The sequence below is a fragment of the Haliaeetus leucocephalus genome, unplaced genomic scaffold (assembly GCF_000737465.1).
Source record: "Haliaeetus leucocephalus isolate CR32 unplaced genomic scaffold, Haliaeetus_leucocephalus-4.0 Scaffold451, whole genome shotgun sequence".
Lineage (NCBI taxonomy): Eukaryota > Metazoa > Chordata > Aves > Accipitriformes > Accipitridae > Haliaeetus > Haliaeetus leucocephalus.
Window position 1 is genome coordinate 4,863,665 of NW_010972887.1, and position 13,256 is coordinate 4,876,920.

The 13,256-nt window shown below is 34.6% G+C and overlaps 1 protein-coding gene across 1 annotated transcript in view; it reads right to left on the reverse strand.

Moving 5' to 3' along the window:
- LRP1B (low density lipoprotein receptor-related protein 1B) overlaps positions 1–13,256 on the reverse strand; it is a 582,545-nt gene that overhangs the window by 108,552 nt on the left and 460,737 nt on the right. The window contains exons 58-60 of the mRNA XM_010575228.1: positions 9,736–9,858; positions 5,902–6,083; positions 2,344–2,543 (exon numbers count right to left, since the gene is read on the reverse strand). Coding sequence (XP_010573530.1) covers positions 2,344–2,543; positions 5,902–6,083; positions 9,736–9,858 — 505 coding nt within the window. The remainder of the gene's footprint in view (positions 1–2,343; positions 2,544–5,901; positions 6,084–9,735; positions 9,859–13,256) is intronic.

A 13,256-nucleotide genomic window follows, 5' to 3' on the forward strand; every position in this document is an offset into this window, starting at 1 on the left:
GGGGGCGGGGCAGGGAAAAGATTCTGATTAAAGACAAACTGATCATTATGTAGGATTTTTGCAAAATTCTCAAAGCACCCTTTGGAGAACCTACAGGCATGTTTGATCCGTTTCAGACACCAAGTATTCTATTGCTTCTTTGTCAAATCCACAGAAACTTTTCTACAACTTGGTTTTGGTTTGATAATCCCATTTTAAGTGAAGCTCCTGACAATAGGAACTGACATACAGCATTACCTAAGGAGAAAAATCTTCATCCTACATAATTTAAATACCTTGGAACATTTTTCCCACAGCACATTTCTTATTGCTTGAATATTTATATATCATCTGTACTTTGAATAGACACGTTCTCAAAAGTAGTAAGATACCAGGTTTACACAACGTCACTGTCACTTTTGGAGCTTGCCTCACATATTTAACCAGTACCAAATTTTTATAAATTTTCATCCACAAATGGAGATGGTAAAACTATCAGGCATGAAAGCCCACAGAATGTCCAGTAGTACTTGACTTCTAACACTTTCACTGTAATACCTAGAGAGTCAGACATGCTCCTTAAACAGTCATGAACGCATTCAGCTGTCTAAAACCAGCAGTGGTGATGCTCTGTTGAACGGGAAAGAGAATTTGTTGTATGAAACTGCTCTTCGCTAGTAGCAGCTGTGGCTTTGTGACAAATTTCCTTCTTCTCTAGGTTCACATATCCTCAGGGGAAGACATTAACTCCATGAATATAAAAGCATTTGAAGCTGATTTTACCCACTCAGGCAAGAGAAATCCATAGGCTGGAGACCAAGGCAATGGACACCAAAGACAGCATGACTAGAATTTTGCAGATATCTTCTGAAATTTAGTGACAGGAGGACATCTCCTGAGAAAGAAAAATTCTGAAACTTTCAGGTTGAAAGAGAAAATTGAGCAAGGTTTGACCACTGCAGTCAGGTTAGGGCTAAGAGAGACACATTGGCTATTATTTACTTCTTTCCTTTGAAAGATCCAGAAAGAAGAGTAACAGGATAATTGTATGAGAACAAAATAGCAGGATAGCAGCACAGGGAATAACATCAAGAGGAGTACAGCGTTTTGCTTCATCTGTCAGAGAAACAGACTGTCAGCAGGAATCCAGCTGGCACTTGGGGGTATGTGTATGCAAGTACTGCTTAGGTGAGCAGGTTACAACTGTCTCGTGTTTGTTACAAAACCCATGGAAGTTAATGCTGAGATTAATGGGCATGTTTACAGCTCTCATAGCTACTGCTGTAGTCTCTTCAATCTACCATCTCAAATAACTGCCACTGAATTGTTCATTACCTATTTATAACTTACTATTCATGAATATGAGGGCTAGAAAACTTTTTTGTTTGTTTGTTCTTGTTTTATTTCACAATGAAGCTTCAACCTGAAAATAAAGTAGTTATTTCATGAACTGTGGTTTGGAGAAAACCTGGAGGCACACAGTATGAGATAAAAGCCTAAAAGAGCCCAAAGCATGAAGTTTTACCAGGATAGCAGCAGTTCTGAGGTTTGGGTAAAACTTGTGGAAGAGAGCTCAATTACAGAGTTTCATCTCAAAAAAACCCAACCCCAACACACTGATACTGAGTAGTTCATATATTTGAGTTAAAGTGAAAGATCTTTAGTTATACCATTTGGAATACAAGAACTATTCATCATAGTGTAAAAGTTTGGGTTTTTTTTTTTTAAACACTTCATAGGTAAAAGATACTAGCTTTTTAATTATCTGTCAGGTGAGAAGCAGAACACAGGGATAAAGATTACTTCATTACGTATTTCAAAAGTTATTATTGTACCCATCTACCAGTAAAGCCCCAAATTACATTTGCAATACTGGTCGCCTTATTGACTCATGCTGAGCAGACTAATGGGCATTTCCAGGCTTTCTCAGGCTGGAGAAAAGGCTGCTTTTAGCCACATTGTGACACATGGCACGCAGGACATATCTATCCCTTTCACTTTTAACAGCCAAGTTTCACTGGCTTTGTAACTTGGTCGAGAACATGTGTGCAAATATACACCAGAATACAGAATTGACAGGGCAGCCTCTGAGTGTTGAGTCTCTTCCTAGAGCTTCTGTTTTCATTTGACACTTTTTCCATGGACCTGTGTTACTGCATATTTTAAAAAATATTCACAATGGAGAAGGAATATGAAAAGCAACTTTTAAAATACAGATAAAAAGGAAACAATGTATGAATAAAGGTTGCAAAAATGTTTTAAAGTAAACGTTTTACCTAATTACACATAACATGCAAAGCACCTTCAATTTAAAAATTATCAAAAAGAAAAAAACAAATTAAAAAAAACCAGCTATTGACCAACCTTTATGTCTGTGAGATCCATCCATGTCAGAAAACTCAATATGATTTTCATCAGCCCAATACAGTCTGTGGTTGACATAATCTATTGTAAGAGCCATAGGTCTTGATATCTGTGTTTCTATGACAACTGTTTGACTGGAGCCATCCATACCAACACGGCCAATGTGAGGATACTCACAGCAATCAATCCAGTATAAGTATCTATAAAACAAAATACAACAGCTGCTTTGTTTAGAGATGCAAAAATAATAAGAGTAAATAATTAATTTATTTAGTTGAGCTCAAGAATAAATCAGTAATTATTTGATAATATTTTCATTTTCCAGATAGATATTTGGATTTTTCTAGACCTGTCTGTAAATGAGTGTGCTAAATGTAAAGGGTTTGAATGGGACAGTCCTCATGTTAGATGTGATTTCATCAAATTAATTACGGACCAGTAAAAAATGCATTTAAATTGCTTAGTCTTGATACCTTAGAATTTGAGTACCGCCCAGACTGGACTTCATGAGTCTCATACCCTACAAAAATGGCATCACCACTAAACTTATGACAAATATTTTATTACAGTTCCTTTTTTTTTTTTTTTTTACACATATTACAAAACCTTGTTTTGTTGTTAATAGTAATACGATGCAAAAATCATATCACTTCAGGAAGTACTAGATCGAAAACATTAGAACAGTTTCTCACATGAAAGGCTTAAATGTGGGTAAAGCACTGAGAGAGACTGTTGGAAAGCTGAGTAGCAATTTTCTCCTCAATATGCTATTTAGCCACAATACAGAGCATGTTTTTCAAAAAAAAAGAAGTAGTCTTATTATTTGGTACATGGATGCATGTTGCTAATGTTGTATGCCATTACTTAGAACCTCAGGACAGATCTTTCCAGCTGGGAAAGCTTTTGGACAGGCTTTAAAAACCCAGATGCAGCTCACGTTCTTAATAGCCGCTTGGAATGCTATTTGTGTGCAGGAGAAAATGGTGGCCCTAAGAACAGCTACAGGTATCCTACAAAACACAGGTGTAATATGCTGGCACTGAGCCTGCTCCACATAAGCAGTAGAGAAAGGGAACTTTCTCCACTGACTCCAACAGAAAACTTTTCCTTTGGAAACGTATCATTACTATTGTATGGCATCAGCAATACAGTTGATGTAGCATTTCTCGTTTGTGAGAAAAAAACACCTAAGATACAATTAATACTACTTCAAGCAGTAACTCTGAATTTGAAATGCAAACACAGTTTTTATTTCCAGCAGCTTTCATATTAAAATAAACAAAGATATTATTAAAAAAAAAAAAAAAAAGAGCTTGGCCTTGGAAAGCTAAGTCTGTACACATACTGTCCACTGAGCAGAAGCACAATAAAGTTTATTACACCTGTGTATATCTAAACCTTCCTGGATGACTCAGACTCTCTGTACAAACTTTGCAGAGTTGATTTTTGCATACACAGGGAACATATCCTGGATGTCCAGGCAACCACAGACAGATATCATGTATTGGTATCTTGAATACATTTAAGAAATGTCTACATCCTCCCTGCCAAATTTTATGGGGAAGAAAGGGTACAGTCCCAGGAAAATTCAATGCTAGTTCTAAGAATTGGCAGAAAATGGCTTTTCTATTTAAAATAGTAAAGTAGATAGGTTAAACTTCTTAACGAGGAATTACACTGCTTTTCTTTGTTCAGGTGGAGCCCAGACCAACTCAACTATTTTCTCCTGTCACTGACACTTGAGATGATTACTTGAACCTTAGGATTTAGAGATGGAAAAGAATCATTAATTGGCCATGATACTATAGGAGTGTTATAAGACACTACAATAGTTTTATTCATCCAGTTTATGCAAATGTATCCTAATGTTCCACAAAACAGAAAGTATTACATACGGAATCCAGATCTGAAAAGACATAGGGCAAACTTTCCAGAGTCTGTATTTTATTTATTCAGGAACTAGATAATAATTTAAGTATTACTATTCAAAAGTATCATTTTTCTTGAAGATTATATGCAGCATAAATATTTATTTAAGAGAATACATTTGGTTAGAAATTCACCAGGTTTTAATGACTTTCAATTAAATGTACACTGATGTTTTAGTGGGTAGTGTTCATATAGATGATGGTTTACTGGTGAATAGAGAGGCCTCTGTTTACGAGGCATTAACTGCATATTGAGCCATGTAGACCCCGTGACCAGTGGCTGTGGCACTACACATATTGTCACATAAACAGGAAATACCTCAATGTTTTTATGCATTTTCTGTTTCAAGAATATAAAATCTTTCTTCTTCTATCACCTGAATTAGATGCTGGCATGAAGTGGTTAGGTGGTTTATTTGAGTCTAATGGTGGTTTGGTTTTGATCAAATTGAAATGGCTGGAAAGTTTCTCTTTGGAAAAAAAACCCCCACCAACCGAACAGGAAAAAATAAAAAGGGCTTGTATCTCTTGAGGCTGGACAAGTTGACCTTCAGTGGTCCTTTCCAACCTCAACTATTCTGTGATTCTGTGAAAATCAAATACTAAATAAGTTTGTTAATGGAAAGATGATTTCTTCTCTTTCTTGCTTTCTCAAATTCATAGTATTAGGTTAATTTTCTCAAGTACATCAATTTTATGAGAAAAAATATAATCTTTTAAAATTAGAGTATAACTGTGAAAAAAAAGTCCATGGTTCCTATAGCTCTCACACCAGTCAAGAAATCAAAAATGGTGGTGGTGCTCAAAATTGCACTCAGAATACCAGCACAAATTTATATTAATAAATAAATCATAAGTCATGCAATAATTAATAAAATTAGCAATTAACGGTACCAGTTAACAAACTACTTTAACTAGGCAGTTCCCACTTCTTATCGGTGTTGCAATAAATTTTTCAAGCATGTTGATAATTTCAGATTTCTGAAAACTAAAGTTAGAAACTAAGTGTCTTAAAATAAACTCCATGTAGTCTAATAATTAATCAGTCCAGTTATTAGACATGTGTGAAAATTAAAACTTTAATTTAAAAAAGGCAAAAGCTATCTTCAAATTATGCGGGGTTAAACATTGTCACTCTTCGATTAACATGCAAAAACTATCAAAAAAAAGTCTTCAAATATGTGGTAGTTCAATGGCCTAAATTATTTTGGAAACTAGTAAACACAAAAGAGTGCTAACAAGACAGTTCAGTGAATAAATGAAACAAAATGTAAGAATTGTCTTCCATGTAAGATGAACTTTTTGTTATTTAGTAACACACTCCTTAAAAAAAGATAGGGGTATTTTTTGAAATATCTGCTTTCCTCCTACCAAAAGAAAACATTTACAGAGTAGTAAATATAACAAAATATGGTTTAGTACCTGCATTTATCTTTCTATTATACAAATTTTATATGTAATGATGATATAGTAAGCACTGGTAATGCATTTTAGACTACTGATATCCAGTGTAGCTGAAAGTTAAGATAATAAAAAACTAATTAGTATTTCCTATCTTTGTTTTTTATACACATATTTAAATATAAAATTATGATTAAATATGAATTACTGCAAAATGGCTGCTTCATACCCAGCTTGAGGATCTAAGGACAGATCTCTAGGAAACTTCACTCTTTTGCTCACAAGGACGGTAGGGTATAAGCCATTGAGTTTAGACACCTCAATAATTCTCTTTTCAGTATCAGACCAATAGAGATTCTTCCCAATCCAATCGACAGCCAATGCATTGGGAACAGCTGTATTGTGGACTACCTAGAAAAGCAAAAATTACATAAATTATTCATCTAAATACTGGGAAAAGGAACAACAATTCAAGAGTTACTAATACCAAAATACTGAGAAGTTGGATATATGATACAGTCACATACAACATGCGAAAAATAGGTCTTGTTCCCTGTTAAACACTGACACTTCTGAAGTAATGACACTTCTTAAGTAACTAAGAAAACGTGACACTTTCCTTATAGTAAGGGAGAATGGAGAATACCATGGTGTTATATATATATCTCAAATCTCCAACTTCCCTGCATTATGCACTAACTTTTAAGAATTCTGTATCTTTCATTTTTCATCTTAAGTTTCTAATTTTCCTTTTGTTTTAATTAAAAAAAAAAAAAAATTCCCTTTACTGTTCTGTTTATTTTTCACAGAACCGAATGGAGATGAGGCTTCTCCCCCCATAGCGTGCCCTCAAACAAATCTGCTTATTAGCTCACCATTTCTCTCACCAGTCTACATCAGCATATATTTCATTTTAATATCGCAGTAGTGCCTGCCATATGTCATCGTGACAGATAGACCATAAAGGCACTCAACTCAGGCAAAAAAAGATTACCTAGTTGGAAAGTAAATACCGTGGTCTTATTTCCAACATTCATGTGGCAGAAGAAAGAGGAACATTCTAAGAATTAGTTACATTTCAAAAGGACAACATTATTAAGGAATAAACTAAGAGACGGAAGCAATTTACTGACCTACTGGAAAGCCTATGCTCTACTGACAGGGATGTGTTATTCTCAAAGTTTTTGATGACTTGAGTAATTCTGAGACTTGAAGAAATGCCTCTAAATATACACGATTACAAATCTCATCATGATTGTATGATTCGATCTTGCTTGGCTGGGAGTTCTACATGTTAAGTGTTGAGTGACATTTAAATATTCCCAATCATTAGAGTCCAGCTTCTAGGCTTAAAAATTCTATTCCTGATAAGGTCTATTCTGACCTATTCTATTCCTGATTACATCCTGATTAGGTCTGTGCAACTAGAACTTAAGGGGGCAGGGGGAGGGAATCAGAGAGCAGTACTTGAAAATATTTGAGATTTCTTAAGTACTAATAATGGGTTTATTACTGTAGTGTACATTCTAATTTACTGTCATCTTCACCACCAAAAGCATGTGCAATAGAGTATAAACTTTACATGTAAACCTGATTATATATAACTGAATGTGTTATTTTTAATTTTATTTACCATTTGAGGATACCGAAAAGCCTTCAAGACAAGAAGGGATACTGTGAGATAGTTTAAACCAATTTTACAGTTATGAATATGTAAAAGCACCCTTTCAGGTTAGTATGTTATTTATCACCTCATAAAATCTTTTTAGAATTAAAAGCAGGCATGCACCATTTTTTTTAATACGAATAAAACACTTTATTTTCTAATTCCTTAGCACTACCAGCTTCACTGTTTTATAAATGTGCAATTGCAGCAACTGCTGCACTGCAACATGGGACACTTCACGTAGAAATGGATAGGTCTGCTACACTATCTAGAAGCATCAACCAAAGTAATTAGACTCTCTTTTCTGATGACTTTTCCTTTGGAGAGTCACTTTAAGCTCACTGAGATTACCAGTGTGACATTTAATGTACACAATCCAGTTTACTACAGCATTTTCCAATAACAGATTTCATTTGAATGTACAATACTATGCCTAAACCACGGAGTTAATGTTTGAACACATTTATGTGAAAATTTGTTGCTTCAGTTGCATAAATATCTCCTCCGTGATCAGACGCAGAAGAAGAGTGAGATGTCATCAGGTTTCCCAGAGCAAGAAAGCTAGAGTTGGTATGCTGAAAAGATGCTGTCTTCTAAAAGGGAAATCCTAGCTAATGTATCAAATAGTATCATTTACACTAACAGTATATTTATTCATAGTAAATAGTAAAACAAGAAGTATGAAGGAAATGAAATAAGAAATTCATACTTCAGAGGAAAAGGCTGTCAACCATAAAACCTCTCTTTCGTGACAAATAAAATTTAAAATATTTAAATAGGTTTGCTGGGAAACTAATTATTTGTAAAATCAATTATTAAATATGTGCTATGGTAACCTATTAAAAACTAAGTCAAAGAAACATAAAGTTATCATTTGGCACTGGATAAAAGACAGCTACAATGTATAATTCTTTTGCGCATAATCTTAGCTTTCAGAGGCCAAACCCGGGCCAAGTTTTTCAGTGAAAAAGCCAAATATTCTTATGAAAATTATTTTCACAATTTTTGCTTTGAATTTGGCATCCTATTTGAGTAAAATCTCCATCAACATGACACTCATTCTGTAAATTGCAAAATATTAATGAAGGAAAAAAAGAAATATCCTGCATGCTCCCAACCTAATTTTCTTCTACTGTTTGTTCAAATTTCTGAAACCTTTCCTTGAAAAATGAAAGTATTATTACATCATTAGAAAGCAATAGGCATTTTTTTATACTCTCCCACCTGGCAGTTACAACTTTTTCACTGGGAAAAATTCTTTGTTCTTGAAATAGTTATGATTAGAAAGAAAAACTCTGGGGTCATCCCCAGTCCTGAAAACATTCCCTAAAAATAACAAAATACAGATTCATCCAGAATGGACAAGAAGCTGAATAGGATGCTTTGTAAAATGTTTAAAGGCAATAAATATGATTCAAGTATTTAATGGGTTTTGAACGCTACATTTGCCTGTCTCCTATTTTTTCCAGGAAAAATCTTTGTAGGCACTCACTAGAACTTTTGAGTGCATGCTGGATTTTAGTTTTACCCCAATGGAATTAGAGTGCCATAACTTACACTCACCCGTTTTTTTTTAAGTGCTAAGAACAATTATTTCAGTGTGAAGGATGTAAATAAGGTTCACTGACATCAGTTTCAAACCTTAACCCTCAAAAAGACTAAACTCAGTATGCTCTGAAGATGTATCAGTCCATGGACTAAGCTGCAAATGAAAAATAGAATTATTTTGCCTCTGTATAATTTACTGGTGTACAATGAGGGAACAAAATTCACAGAACATGTTACTGCTCATTTGTTCCATGTTTAAGAGGGTCAGACATAAGAGAATAAGCAAAGAAGAATTCCGTACTGCTTTCACAAATTCTGGAAAAATGTTCCTGTAAATCAACAATTGTGATTAACAGTAGATTTGTGAACTTATTCCACTACAGAAGCAAAACAGGCTGCGCAGAAATAAGAGCGCAGCTGTACCCTGGATTATTCACAGCAAGGACACTGAGGTATTTTCATTATCAGTGCAGTGGACATGAGACAAAACCAAACTGAAGATCACAGAAAATAGTATATGAAGAAATAACACATCAGTGTATTTACACAGCTTACACCTAATTATACCTATTCTTGTTTTGGTATCCTGTAAACCACACTGAACTGCCAATTCAGTCAACTGTCAATTAAGTCATAAGAAATTTAGCTCATAAATACAGTCCTCTGAGTCCCTATCTCTACTTCAAATAAGATACAAATGCAATTAAATTTTACTAGGACTTGCTAGATCATGCTGTGTTTGTAGGCATACACCAAAACCTCACAATCTGGGTTAAAAGCATGAAGAAGCATTTCCCAAAATACTCAAAAAAATTAATTCTAGTAGTGACATTATTAATCCCAAATTACCTTGATGTCACTTCCATTTAAACACATTCTGTTTATGCGACTGCCATTTGGTCTGCTGGAATCAATCCAATAGATGAACTCTTCTCTATAGTCGAAGTCTATTGCAATCACATTGTTCAGCCCCTAAAAACAGAAAAAAAAAGAAAGTCCATTTATTCAAATTTTGACTACAGACTGTCAGCATTCGGAATGCAAAATACATTGCATGTAATATTCAAAATGCTTTATTTTACTGACTGCGTGTTTTTGAAGTACCTCTCTCATTTTTCCATACATTACTTGTGAACAGTCAGAATAAGATAAAAATTGTAACAGAAATAAATATGGTGACAAAGAACTATCTCACTTCAAAAATAGAGATGACCTATGAACCTAAATGAAGGTTCTGCATTTTTCTTTCCTATTATTAAAATGAACTTTAGTAGTAAATACTTTAACTTTTGCTCAATTTCTCTGTTAATTACTACCTTTGGCATTACTTTGGCAAATGATGACATTCATTTTGTAACAATAAAGTCAGAAATAGCATAAAATTTATTATCTTCACTTAATGAAAGCATTTCATTATTAATATAAATTAATCAGGAATTCAAACCTGTGCTGTTCCAAAAAGCATTGATTTTAATTCCTGAATAAGGAGGTTTTAAATTCTTAGATGCTATATTATAGGTACTGTGTACATATATATATGTGTATACACACACACACAGAGGTAGTATATAGATAAAGTGTGAAAGTTAGAGATCCAGCAGGCATCTGGAAGTCTCATATAGCTCCAGTTACTAAGCCAATACATTGTAAGAAAGAGTGCTGATCAGAGCTGAGGTAGTCCTACAGGTTGGAAAGAGCAGTCATATAATAATGGCTTTTCATCCCAAATGGCGATAAGAAAGAAAGGTGCTGCATTCAGATGGGGGCTCTTATTTCCTTATCTGAGAATAGGAAAGCCTTGCCCCATAATCTGCTTATCATTCTGATATGTAGTGAAATCACAATTATTCTTAATACACAAAGATGTTGTTATCAATCAAAAGTGGAGCAGCAGTGGTAAAAAGAACAGATGCAGTCTGCACTCCTTTTAAAACCACAGGATCAGTTAATCAATTCCCTTATCAGCCCAATGACATTCTATTCTCAGGTAGATCAGCAACTTCCCTCATTAATGTCATTCATGGTTGTAGAGGGGATGTGCTGGACTAGCCGACTCTAAAATAAACAACTAAGAACAACAATATTTAATTGTACAGAAAGTGATACACTGCTTATCTGCCAACTACTGCAGTGTAATACTGTAAATCTATCTTTTGATCAAAACATAGAGGAAAAGAGTGATTAGGCTGCGCAAACCACCATTAAAGAAAGCCTGAAACAATACAGTGTTGGAGGACCACTCTCATTTTCAAAAATCCATACACACAGTGTTGTAACAAAACCAACTGCAGCTCTGCCAGTCATAACTGTGCTGCAAAACACTTCTCCTGTCTCTTTTTCTACTATTAGTATAAATGCATCGACAGATAAACCCCCATCCCAAATGTTTAACAAAGGAGACAACAGGTGAATGAATACAAAAGACTACCAAAAATTTGTAACATTCTAGAAATCAAAGTCAGTAATTTGTGAAAAATTAGCCTTATATCTACGTATTCTACAACACTGTAAAAGTTTCTTAAGTATTAAGACTAATAAATAGAATTGACTGCCTGCAAGTCTTGGATGTCAAATGTTTTATTTTGGGTCAGTTTAGTTCCAATATTTATCAGAACATCAACTGGAGGTAAAATTATTTCTGTACATCTGCAATAGAGTTCTCTGTCCAGACGACATCTCCTCTTTGTGATCTACATGTCACGTTTAAGTCCTCCTAGCATAATTCTTTGTCATTTCTCATGTAATCTGCTTTTAGAAGGAATAGGGAAGTTTTCAAATGTCATCAGCTGCATTAGTCTGTCATCTTAAACCTGTGTTTTTGTTTGTTTCTGTTACACACAGCATATGGTACCCTAGGTCGTGATTTGTGTTCCATTGGTGGCCCAATTAATAAAAATCACAAGTAATGAGGAGGAATCTCTCTATCTACTCTGTCTATGGAAACCCTAAGGATTTTGATGACTAGGAGTGAAGGAGATGGAAGGGAAAAAACATACATGAGACACAATTCAAACAGTTGTACTGTTTATGTATATTTGAAGGAAAAAAAAAGAGAGAGGAAAAAGCTGGCTTGTAGCAACTCAGAGAAGACTGAATGAGCTCCTACTTTCAGCTCCTTTACTCTGAGTTTATACGAACAACCGTTAGAATGGCAAAGCACAGGTCAAATACACAGAGAAAGATGGTTTTGCTCCTTTGCCAGAGCAGCTCTGGTATTTGCCTTTATCTAGTAGATGTGTAAGAAAGAGCTGATCCATCATAACATTACAAGGACAAAAAGATGTCCTTACGAGGAAGACAGCCCACCTGTTCTGCTGGTATAGCTCCCTCTTTTGTTTTCAAATCTGGATGCTTTTAAAAATGCTGTATTTGTAGGATCAAAGGCCAGTAGGTTCAACAGCAGAGGTATTTATTAGACTAGTGAATTAATGTGATATGGAAAACACGGATTCTCTTCAATGGCTGGAGCTACATGGTCTCTAATGTACTGAAGAGGAGTCCATTAAAGTCAAGACTGATGAAGCTCTGAGACCATCTGTCAGCACCAACCATAAAGAAAATTTACTGTTGCTCCCCTCTTTTCACAGGCTTCTATTAATAGATATACCAGCAAAAGAGGAGAGAGGCAGTGAGATGTAAATGAGAGGTAGTCAGAAGGATTTCAGAAGAACAAACAGACTTTAACATAATGCTTGCTATGCTTAAATAAAGTCAATGTTTAATGCAAGATGGTTAATTCTGTAATTACTGTTGGGAAGACCTGAGCACCTCTCTTGTGACATTAAGATGCACAGCTTACTGACACAAGAAGTCACAAAAAGCCTAACGATATTGACTGGCAATAACTGATTTTCTAGTCTTTCTACAATTGATTAATTAGTACTCAAGGAAATAGATGTTTTTATTAAAACATATTTTGGAACTCTTATCTATGGTAAGTAACTACACTTAGGTGAAGCACAGAAGCAGAGCAGAAACTGCTAAAAATGACAGCTCTGTATTTACTGGGTGACTTTCTCTTTTTGTAGGTTTTTTCACTTAAGTTTTTTTTTTTCCCCTGTTATAATTTAAAGTAATTATTAAAAAAAATAGATTTAGCCAAAGATATAAGTTCATGTATTGTAATACTGTAAATCTTAGAATTGTTTCTCTAAATCAGAAAAAAAGATTTGGATTATGACAGTAAGTAGCCCAAATAATATATGGCCAAATAGTTTTTTGGAGCTTTTTTTTGGAAAACTGAAATATATAAATTGTGCAAAACGTATTGTGATGGAAGAGGATCACAAATAACAATTTTTTTAGTACTTCAGAATGACTGACAAAACAACTGCCTGAGCCTTAATCATGTCAAATTCAGATAAAATAGT